Source organism: Oncorhynchus gorbuscha, linkage group LG24, assembly GCF_021184085.1.
Source record: "Oncorhynchus gorbuscha isolate QuinsamMale2020 ecotype Even-year linkage group LG24, OgorEven_v1.0, whole genome shotgun sequence".
Taxonomy (NCBI): domain Eukaryota; kingdom Metazoa; phylum Chordata; class Actinopteri; order Salmoniformes; family Salmonidae; genus Oncorhynchus; species Oncorhynchus gorbuscha.
The window spans coordinates 20,335,002-20,345,553 of record NC_060196.1 but is presented as its reverse complement, the minus strand read 5'-3'; the positions used below and the strand labels follow the sequence as shown (position 1 = coordinate 20,345,553).

The following is a 10,552-nucleotide window of genomic DNA, read 5'->3' as shown; positions in this document are numbered from 1 at the left end:
TTTGCACATTCTTCCAAATCAACCATTCCAGTGTTTTACTTGCTATATTGTATTTACTTTGCCACAATGGCCTTTTTTTGCCTTTACCCCCCTTATCTCACCCCATTTGCTCACATCGTATATATAGACTTGTTTACATTTACATTTACATTTAAGTCATTTAGCAGACGCTCTTATCCAGAGCGACTTACAAATTGATGCATTCACCTTATGACATCCAGTGGAACAACCACTTTACAATAGTGCATCTAAATATTTTAAGGGGGGGGTGAGAAGGATTACTTTATCCTATCCTAGGTATTCCTTAAAGAGGTGGGGTTTCAAGTGTCTCCGGAAGGTGGTGATTGACTCCGCTGTCCTGGCGTCGTGAGGGAGTTTGTTCCACCATTGGGGAGCCAGAGCAGCGAACAGTTTTGACTGAGCTGAGCGGGAACTGTACTTCCTCAGTGGTAGGGAGGCGAGCAGGCCAGAGGTGGATGAACGCAGTGCCCTTATTTGGGTGTAGGGCCTGATCAGAGCCTGGAGGTACTGAGGTGCCGTTCCCCTCACAGCTCCGTAGGCAAGCACCATGGTCTTGTAGCGGATGCGAGCTTCAACTGGAAGCCAGTGGAGAGAGCGGAGGAGCGGGGTGACGTGAGAGAACTTGGGAAGGTTGAACACTAGACGGGCTGCGGCGTTCTGGATGAGTTGTAGGGGTTTAATGGCACAGGCAGGGAGCCCAGCCAACAGCGAGTTGCAGTAATCCAGACGGGAGATGACAAGTGCCTGGATTAGGACCTGCGCCGCTTCCTGTGTGAGGCAGGGTCGTACTCTGCGGATGTTGTAGAGCATGAACCTACAGGAACGGGCCACCACCTTGATGTTAGTTGAGAACGACAGTTTGTTGTCCAGGATCACGCCAAGGTTCTTAGCGCTCTGGGAGGAGGACACAATGGAGTTGTCAACCGTGATGGCGAGATCATGGAACGGGCAGTCCTTCCCCGGGAGGAAGAGCAGCTCCGTCTTGCCGAAGTTCAGCTTGAGGTGGTGATCCGTCATCCACACTGATATGTCTGCCAGACATGCAGAGATGCGATTCGCCACCTGGTCATCAGAAGGGGGAAAGGAGAAGATTAATTGTGTGTCGTCTGCATAGCAATGATAGGAGAGACCATGTGAGGTTATGACAGAGCCAAGTGACTTGGTGTATAGCGAGAATAGGAAAGGGCCTAGAACAGAGCCCTGGGGGACACCAGTGGTGAGAGCGCGTGGTGAGGAGACAGATTCTCGCCACGCCACCTGGTAGGAGCGACCTGTCAGGTAGGACGCAATCCAAGCGTGGGCCGCGCCGGAGATGCCCAACTCGGAGAGGGTGGAGAGGAGGATCTGATGGTTCACAGTATCGAAGGCAGCCGATAGGTCTAGAAGGATGAGAGCAGAGGAGAGAGAGTTAGCTTTAGCGGTGCGGAGCGCCTCCGTGATACAGAGAAGAGCAGTCTCAGTTGAATGACTAGTCTTGAAACCTGACTGATTTGGATCAAGAAGGTCATTCTGAGAGAGATAGCGGGAGAGCTGACCAAGGACGGCACGTTCAAGAGTTTTGGAGAGAAAAGAAAGAAGGGATACTGGTCTGTAGTTGTTGACATCGGAGGGATCGAGTGTAGGTTTTTTCAGTTGTTTCTACTGTATTATTGACTATGTTTGGTTTACTCCATGTGTAACTCTGTGTTGTATGTGTCGAACTGCTTTGCTTTATCTTGGCCCGATCGCAATTGTAAATGAGAACTTGTTCTCAACTTGCCTACCTGGTTAAATAAAGGTGAAATAAATCAAATCAGAGTTGAACCAACCAATAAGAATGCTTTAAATATACCTTTCTTTAGAGGCAAGTGGAAACATAACCAACATTTGGACCCCCGAAGTAGCCTTGGACACCCCCTGGCCAACCCATGTATAAAACTCTAGTTCCACCACTAAGTAGTACTTGAAATTATTTTACACAACTGTTTGTATGAAGGTTCCCCAACCACCACAAATATTTTCCGTTTTTGGGATATTTTTATTTTCAACATGCGCAGTAGGTGGCGGCATGCACATTCGAACGCCATTATTATACCAGAGAAGAAGGAAACGACTGGTGTGTAAGACTTCAATACCGGACGTGTCGTATCTTAAACAAGCGGAAGTGCCGCTAGTTAACACAACCAAGCGCGATTTTTTTTATTATTGTTTTTTAAATCAGGCCCCGGGAGTTTCCCCCCTGTTAGCACTGTACCAAAGAGCATCAATATACTGACTAGATGTTGATAGCCTCCTGGTAACGTTAGCTAGAAGCTACCACTGAAGGATAGCTTGGCACAGTAAGTTAGCTATCCACTACCTTTTCGCGCCCAGGAGTTTTCCAATTGTAGCGGGTACGTACACAGCCACTCTCAACCGATAGGTAGGGTGGGATTGTGTGTTTGTTAGCCTAACCAGAGTCATACTAAACTAATGTCGCTTGTTAGCTAGCCGAGTTTGTTTTACCGTTATGCGTCACTATAATCTACAGTACGCTAGTTTGTTTTGAAAATGTTGGTCTCCCATATATTGCTAGCTGTCGTCATAACTTTATACAGCCAAATCTTAGGGTTAGTCACTTTCCTGTTGCTGGACTACCGACGTTGCCACAACAAACAAACGGCATCAAAATTGCCTAGTTAACGTTAATTGACTAACGTTACCTCTGTGTTATTTGCTCACTAAGTTGGTTAATGTTTTGGTTTATTTTGTTGCTAATTAACTAGCGAATTAAATAGGAACTTTTTTCAGAAAAATCAAATGTACTGCAACAGTTAACGTTGGTTAGTTTGCTAGCTAAGTAACGTTAGCTGACGAACGAGTACACTGCGAAAGTTATTTGTGACCATAAGTAACTAGCTCATGTGGTTGGTGATTGTACAGAAACTCTGACTGATTCAGTATTTTCTACACTGACTGTTTACTCTGTTCAGGGATGGCATCAACCAGGTGTGAAGAACTACTAAGTGACAAAGAACCTTTGCATATATCAGCCCCCACTTCTCCTCCCCCCATTTCTATCCTCACTGCTTCCCTTTCTAAACAAGCCTCCCCTCTCTGATCCGCTCTTGGCCTTCCTCGCACCGTTCCCCGTGGGATGAGTCTTGTGAGGTCACAGCCCGGCTCTACTCCTCGCTGCAACTCACCCGAGATCTCCAGGCCAAAGGTCAACCATCACCAGGCCACACTCACAGGTAACCTGAGCCCTGTCCAGAAACAATCCCTATGCTCCCAGAAACAACCTCACCCCCCCCCCTTGCCCAGAAATAAGACTGGGTTTTCAACATGCAAATAGACAGACTGGTTGATGGACAGTGTCATGTCTCACTCTAACTATCTCTGTGTCTCTAGACAGGTGTCATTTCAGTTTTCTTCGCCTCAGCTGGGGGGGAGGAAGGGGGTATGGATAGATCCCCCCCTGAACCTTCATAGCCCCTCCCCCAGGGGGAGACAGGAGGAGGAGGGAGAGGAAGATAGGGTGTTGGTAGAGGAGATGGGTGATAATCTCAACACCAGTGTGGACTACAGCAGCAGACTCAGTGTAACTTACCCCTACATCCGACACGTGTTTGTTGTATGTGTGCGATTGTGTGTGTGACATGTTGGTGTGTTGGTTGCAGAATGGCAGGAGACATATCCAGGACATGGAGAATGTCAGAGCTCACCTTCAAAACATGCTGAGAAGCACACCCACATTGGAGACGGAGGGTGAGACCCTGGAGACTCTCCTTCTATCCCAAACCAACCCATAGCCTGTACCCCCCCCCCCATAGGCACAGATCATAGAGGAATGGATGGATGTCCACAATATGTCAAAAAATATATATCTAAAAATCCACCTGACTTGTCAGAGGGCATGATGGAGGTGAAACTAGGGTGGGGCGATATTATGATGGAATTATCTATTGACAATGTTTGACAGCCATCGTCTATGGCGACGACATGTGATCGACGGTTTAGCGTATTTGAACTTGACTGGTGCCGTGGAGTAAAAAGTATCGCAGGACAGGTGACATTCTAATTGGCCTATTCCTATTTGCTATAGCCCAGTGGTCAACAACTTTTTCAAGCCTAAGATCACATGCCAAGTCCAAATGTAAACCAAGATCTACCTCTTGCAAAAAAAATATGGAAAACAAGGCCACAATGGAGTTCCACTTTGACGTTCTTTATTTTGTTACCTGTCAGTCACAAGCAAAGTATTCATTTAATTATGTAAATAGTATAATCAGAAGTGCAACTACCAAAGTTCTGTGACTTTGACAACCTTGGCTTATTAGTGTAAGCTAGCTTTCTATTTAACTAGAAAGCTAGAAACCTATAACTGAACCACTGTATCAGCAAAACATTTACATAATGTACTGACAAATCAAATAAAAAAATAGTCTGGATAGCGCTGCTGTGATCATCTGCCTGTATTCTTCCTCTGATCGCAAGCCTCCTGGTTGTCTGACCCACCTTTTGGATTATTGCCTAGAGAATGTATCTATTTTGGATGTCCCCCGCCATATCTCCCTCTGGAATACCTATCGGGTTTCCCTCTGACTCTCCTGCGGCCCGGAGTAGCTCCTGCCGCTACCGTTTTTTTCTCTGGCTAGTTATAGGGCCTCTCCACCGAAGCGCTCCCCGACCTAGCCTCCACTCTTTTGCCATCGCATGGACCCCTGCCGTCAATCTCATTAGGTTTCCGCTCTCTTTCTTTTGCTCTGCTGGCGAGGATTGTATTTCACGTGTTTTTGACTGTGGGTTCTAGTGCTAGCTGGTTTAGAGTAGGCTAGTTGGGCTATGGCTTGCTGTTTTGCTAACCGTGGGGGTTTCTGTGTGGATTCATCTGTAATTTTATTTGATCTAAATTGCTGTCATGCACCTGCCCACGGGCTCCTCTCTGTTCCTCGTGTTTGCTCTCTGCCCTGGAATAGTATGGATTCCCACTCCCTGTTTTATCCCGACCAAATACTACTCCCCCCTGATTTTCGTCGCATGAATAATAACTAACGGCTCCGGCTCTCCTATGATGTCCTTATCCCGCCCACTCATCGGGCATCCTACGTAGACGCTGCTACCTGCATCATAGCTCACGTCGCAACTGGTCTGTCAACTATACTACTGGTAGCAACATTAACTCTCTCTCGTCTCACTCACGCCCTACTTCCAATCCATCTTGTACAGTAAACCATGACTGACTACGTCCCCTTCAACCTACTGTACCACTATCCATAAACTCACCTCTGTTTGACAATACTAACTTTGCTTGCCTCAACACTCGATCAATGAACAAAGCCCCCTTGCTCCATGAACTAATATCTGACAACAAGCTAGACTTCCTCCTCCTAACTGAAACTTGGCAACAACCCAGTGATTTATTTTCTCTTAACCATGCTACTCCTGCTGGTTATGGCTACCTGTGTCACCCCCACTCCACCAGCCGTGGTGCCGCCCTTGCTCTACTGTGTACTGTAACTGTAAATCAAAATAGCTGAACTCTGTCCCTACTATCTCGTTTGAATACATTGCTTACAAATCATCCTGCTCTATTACCACTATCCTTGTGTACTGTCTTCCTAAAGTTAATGAATCATTCCTGTCTGGACTACTCACCATTGCTCTCCCACTCTCTCCCTGCTTGGAGATGATGAAAATTCACATGGACTCATCACTCAAAACCTGCCTCTTTCATTGCTGTTCTGGACTGTTAATATTACCCAACTTGTCAGTTTTCCCACTCACATCAAGGGAAACATACCAGATCTCATCTGCTCTGTTGGCCTCAACTTAACTAATATTTCCCCATCTCTGTTCCACAAGATACTTAATTTCTGCCCTCATACTCACCCCACAACACTGACAAATGCCTTATCTCCTTCCATAACATCAAAGCTGTTGGCCTCCTCCAACTCTGATGCCAATTGCGCTGCCCTGCCCCTTGACCACACCCCCCAACACACCTGGTGAACTAGCTGCTCAATTCAAACACTGCTCTGTCTCCCTCAACTCTCTGGACCCAATCCAAACTAAACCTGTTTCCTTCTCCTCCCCCTGGTTTACCCCTGAGCTCTCGCCCTGAAGCAAGCTGGCTGCCAACTGGAGCGCCTGAGCTGGAAGTCTGGGCTCACTGCCCACGCTGAGGACTACAAACTACCTCTCCACCAACAGATGCTGCCAGGTCTGCCTACTTCTCAAACATCATTCAATAAGAACTCCCAAACTGTTCTCGACTGTCAGCAAACCACTTCAGCCCATGATGACACCTTCTCTACTTCCTCCACTGAACTCTGCAACTCCTTCCTTCAGTTTTTCAAGGACAAGTTCACCCAAATAAACTCATCACTGACTGATAATTCTCCCTCAGCCGCACCTTCCCCTGTTAACCTCCCAACCGTCACCCCTGAAACCCGTCTCAGAATTTGCCCCATCTCAAAACTCATGTCATCCAAGACTACAACTTGCTCCTTGGATCCTCTCTACTTTTCTCATCAGTCTGCTCGCTGCCCATATATCGTACACATCTCTAATCTCTCCCTTGCCCACGGAACAGTCTCCTCCAACTGCAAAACAGCTGCTATCACCACCATCTTAAAAATGCCAGGGCTAGACCCTACCATCCTCAATAACTTCCACCCCATTACCAACCTTCCCTTCCTTGCCAAGACTCTGGAACGGACTGTTGCCTCTTAATTACAAACCCACCTGCTAATCATCAACCTATTCCGAGCCCTCCCATTCTGGTTTCCACTCCCTCCACAGTACTGAAACTGCAATCCTCAAAGTTGTCAATGACCACCTCTCCTGATGCCCTCAACATCGACCTGAGTGCGGTTTTTGACACAATGAGCCATCAAATCCTCCTCATCGGGCTTGAGTTGCATTTTATTTTGCGCTATAGCACAACTGTAGTTTTAGCACACTTTTTGGGGGGTGATCGCATCGTGTATATAACAATGTTTTATGGGAAAATAATCACGATAGGACAGAGGTTGACATCACCCAACCCTAGTTGGAACCACCACCATATTGCTTACACCTATCCAATCCTCTTAGATCTGTGCCTAGGGGCTGGGATTCAGGGAATGGATTACACACACTGAAGAAAAAGGAGACAGACAGACACGCCACTCTCACAAACACACACAAACTTTGCCAATATGGTATTCCCTCTATTGTCCTGCAGGAGGCAGCAGTGTTACAGAGAGTCCCAACCAGTCATTTAACAGTGACAGCACCTCACAGCTACTTGGGTAACACTATACACCTTCTCTATTTTAGTTTTTTGATATATTTTTGTTTTCTCTATAATAGCTATGTAGTCGGTACGTATTTGACTAAATGTAAAACAAATTGCACTTTTCTTATTCTCTTCTCCAGTGGTGGGGTAGGAGGTTTAGAGGAGTTGTTCCCGCGTTATTCTTCTCATCTGCGTTCTGATGGTGTCTTCTCCCCGGAAGCCACTCTCCTTAGGGAGAGCCTAGACAGGGAGAGGACCAGCCGCAAGGTAAACACACAAACACTGATCCTGATATGATCTTTGGCCCCAATACCTTCCAATTCCTGAGGATCAGCCCTGCTTTAGCCTGGTCAGTGTCTAACCCCTCTCTATGTGCCAGTATGAGGGGCAGATGTGTGTGTGTGTGTGTGTGTGTGTGTGAGGGGCAGGTGCTGCCTGGTGTGTAACTGTGCGTCTGTAGTAGGGTTGTCACGGTACCACTATCCCAATATTGGTTTCGGGACAACCCTAGTCAGGAGCAGTGTGACGTGCAGGGGCTACAGGTTTGTGACGTTAAGTGTGTCTCTAGCAGTGTGAGCGGCACGTGCTGGTTTTGCAGAGTAAGGCTCTGGAGCTGCAGCAAAGATTGGCTCTCGCTTTGTCAGCTGACCGGAAGAAGGACGTCATGATCGAGCAGCTGGATAAGGTGTGGACACACCTTACACTCATATACACTCTTGCGCTCTCTCTGTTTCTCTCTCTCTAGCTCTCTCCCACACACATGCACATCTTTAGGATCTACAGTACCTGTCAAAAGTTTGGACACACCTGCTCTTTCAAGAATTTTTCTTTATTTGTACTATTTTCTACATTGTAGAATAATATTGAAGACATCTAAACTGTGAAATAACACATGGAATCATGTAGTAACCAAAATAGTGTTAAACAAATCAAAATATATTTGAGATTTTCGGTTCTTCAAATTACCCACCCTTTTCCTTGATGACAACTTTGCACACTCTTGGCATTCTCTCAACCAGCTTCAACTGAAATGTTTTTCCAACAGTCTTGAAGGAGTTCCCACATATGCTGAGCACTTGTTGGCTGCTTTTCCTTCACTCTGCGCTCCAACTCATCCCAAATCATTTCAATTGGGTTGTGGTCGGGTGATTGTGAAGGCCAGGTCGTCTGATGCAGCACTCCATCACTCTCCTTCTTGGTCAAATAGCGCTTACACAGCCTAGAGGTGTGTTTTGGGTCATTGTCCTGTTGACCAACAAATGGTAGTCCCACTAAGTGCACACCAGATGGGATGGTGTATCGCTGTGGTAGCCATGCTGGTTAAGTTTGCCTAAATAAATATAATAAATCACAGACAGTGTCACCAGAAAAGTACCGTCACACCACCTCCATACGTCACGTGAGAACCACACATGCAGAGATCATCTGTCCACTTACTCTGCATCTCACAAAGACATGGCAGTTGGAACCAGAAATCTACTAATTAGACTCATCAGACCAAAGGACAGATTTTCACCCGTTTAATATCCATTGATTCTCGCAGTCTTCTCTGATCAGTCGATGTTGAGATGTGTCTGTTACTTGAACTCTGACGGGCTGCAATCTGAGGTGCAGTTAACTCTAATGAACTTATCCTCTGCAGCAGAGGTAACTCTGGGTCTAACTCTGGGTCTTCCTTTCCTGTGGTGGTCTTCATGAGAGCCAGTTTAATCCTAGCGCTTGATGGTTTTTGCGTCTGCACTTGAATAAACTTTAAAAGTTACTGACATTTTCCGTTTTGACTGAGCTTCATGTCTTAAAGTAATGATGGACTGTCGTTTCTCTTTGCTGATTTGAGCTGTTCTTGCCATAATATGGACTTTTACCAAATAGGGTTATCTTCTGTATACCACCCCTCCCTTGTCACAACACAACTGATGGCTCAAATGCATTAAGGAAAGAAATTCCACAAATTAACTTAACATATTTTGATTTGGTTGCTACGTGATTCCATGTGTGTTATTTAATAATTTTGATGTCTTCACTATTATTCTTCAATGTAGAAAATAGTACAAATAAAGAAATACCCTTGAATGAGAGACACAGGTACAAAAACATGCTTACGCACACATTGATGTTGTATGGTGGTATTAAATGTTCTGTTGTGGATATGCTTGTTTTATCTTTAGCTCATTTAGTACAAACATAGTTCACTGTTTTATATTTAGTTTTATATGTAATGTGGGTGCTTTGGTGTGTTTGGACCCCAGGAAGAATAGGCAGCAGCTAATGGGGATCCCCAATAAATACAAATGAGTAGGTGTGTCCAAACTTTTCACTCGTACTGTATATGGTGAAAATATCAGAGGCAAAGGTGGAGCTGTCACCATATATTACTAATAACCTGTGTGTATGTCTATCAGACCCTGGCTAAGGTGGTTGAAGGCTGGAGGAAACATGAGCAGGAGAAGAGTGAGGGAGTGAAGAGACTACAGCAAGAGAAGGAGCTGGCGGAGAGACGACATACAAAGCAGCAAGAGGTAGCACAAACACAGTATTTATGTGCTTACACAGATTTAACATGTTGCTGCCTTGCATCCATAGCTCTGTTTGAATTTGACAGTGCTTACATTTCCACACCACCATCCCACATATTTATACCAAACCAAGTGGCGCGACTGTCATTGGCTGTTGTTATTACATAGGATTCACAAATGTCACTACGAGTGTGTGCGTGCATGTTTGTTTTCCAGACCCTTGGTCAATTAGAGCAGTCTCTTGCTCAGGTTGCCGAGGCCCTGGAGCAAGAGCAGAAACACACTGAGGAACTACAGATAACCAACAGACAGCTGGTGAGTAACTCACACACACAGTCACATACTCTCAAACTATCATTTACACCTATCTGTGTGTGTGTGTGTGTGTGTGTGTGTGTGTGTGTGTGTGTGTGTGTGTGTGTGTGTGTGTGTGTGTGTGTGTGTGTGTGTGTGTGTGTGTGTGTGTGTGTGTGTGTAGGACCTGCGGCTGGTGGAGTTGGAAGGGTCTCTGTGTGATTGTAGGCGTGAGTGTGAGCTCTTGTGTGTGGAGCGAGACGAGCTGCATCTACATGCCCAGGAAGCCCAGACTGCTCTGACCTGCCTCCAGGAGCAAACAGCCAATGAGAGAAGATCGCTGGAGGACCAGACAGTCCAGCTAGCCAATCAACTACAAGAGGAGAGGGTGGGTTTGTCTCTCCTGTCCAACATTTTGGAATGTCCGTTTAAATCATTCAATTGAAATTGTTACTAAGTAACATGTTTGCCGCAAACGGAA

The 10,552-nt window shown here is 45.9% G+C and overlaps 1 protein-coding gene across 1 annotated transcript in view; it reads left to right on the top strand.

The window, feature by feature from the left end:
* The first annotated feature begins 3,095 nt into the window (after positions 1 to 3,095).
* LOC124012692 (centrobin-like) overlaps positions 3,096 to 10,552 on the top strand; it is a 45,090-nt gene continuing 37,633 nt past the window's right edge. Inside the window, exons 1-10 of the mRNA XM_046326568.1 lie at positions 3,096 to 3,233; positions 3,391 to 3,580; positions 3,660 to 3,747; positions 6,092 to 6,202; positions 7,208 to 7,274; positions 7,402 to 7,528; positions 7,830 to 7,946; positions 9,664 to 9,780; positions 9,994 to 10,092; positions 10,256 to 10,459. Coding sequence (XP_046182524.1) covers positions 3,533 to 3,580; positions 3,660 to 3,747; positions 6,092 to 6,202; positions 7,208 to 7,274; positions 7,402 to 7,528; positions 7,830 to 7,946; positions 9,664 to 9,780; positions 9,994 to 10,092; positions 10,256 to 10,459 — 978 coding nt within the window. The 5' untranslated portion in view covers positions 3,096 to 3,233; positions 3,391 to 3,532. The remainder of the gene's footprint in view (positions 3,234 to 3,390; positions 3,581 to 3,659; positions 3,748 to 6,091; positions 6,203 to 7,207; positions 7,275 to 7,401; positions 7,529 to 7,829; positions 7,947 to 9,663; positions 9,781 to 9,993; positions 10,093 to 10,255; positions 10,460 to 10,552) is intronic.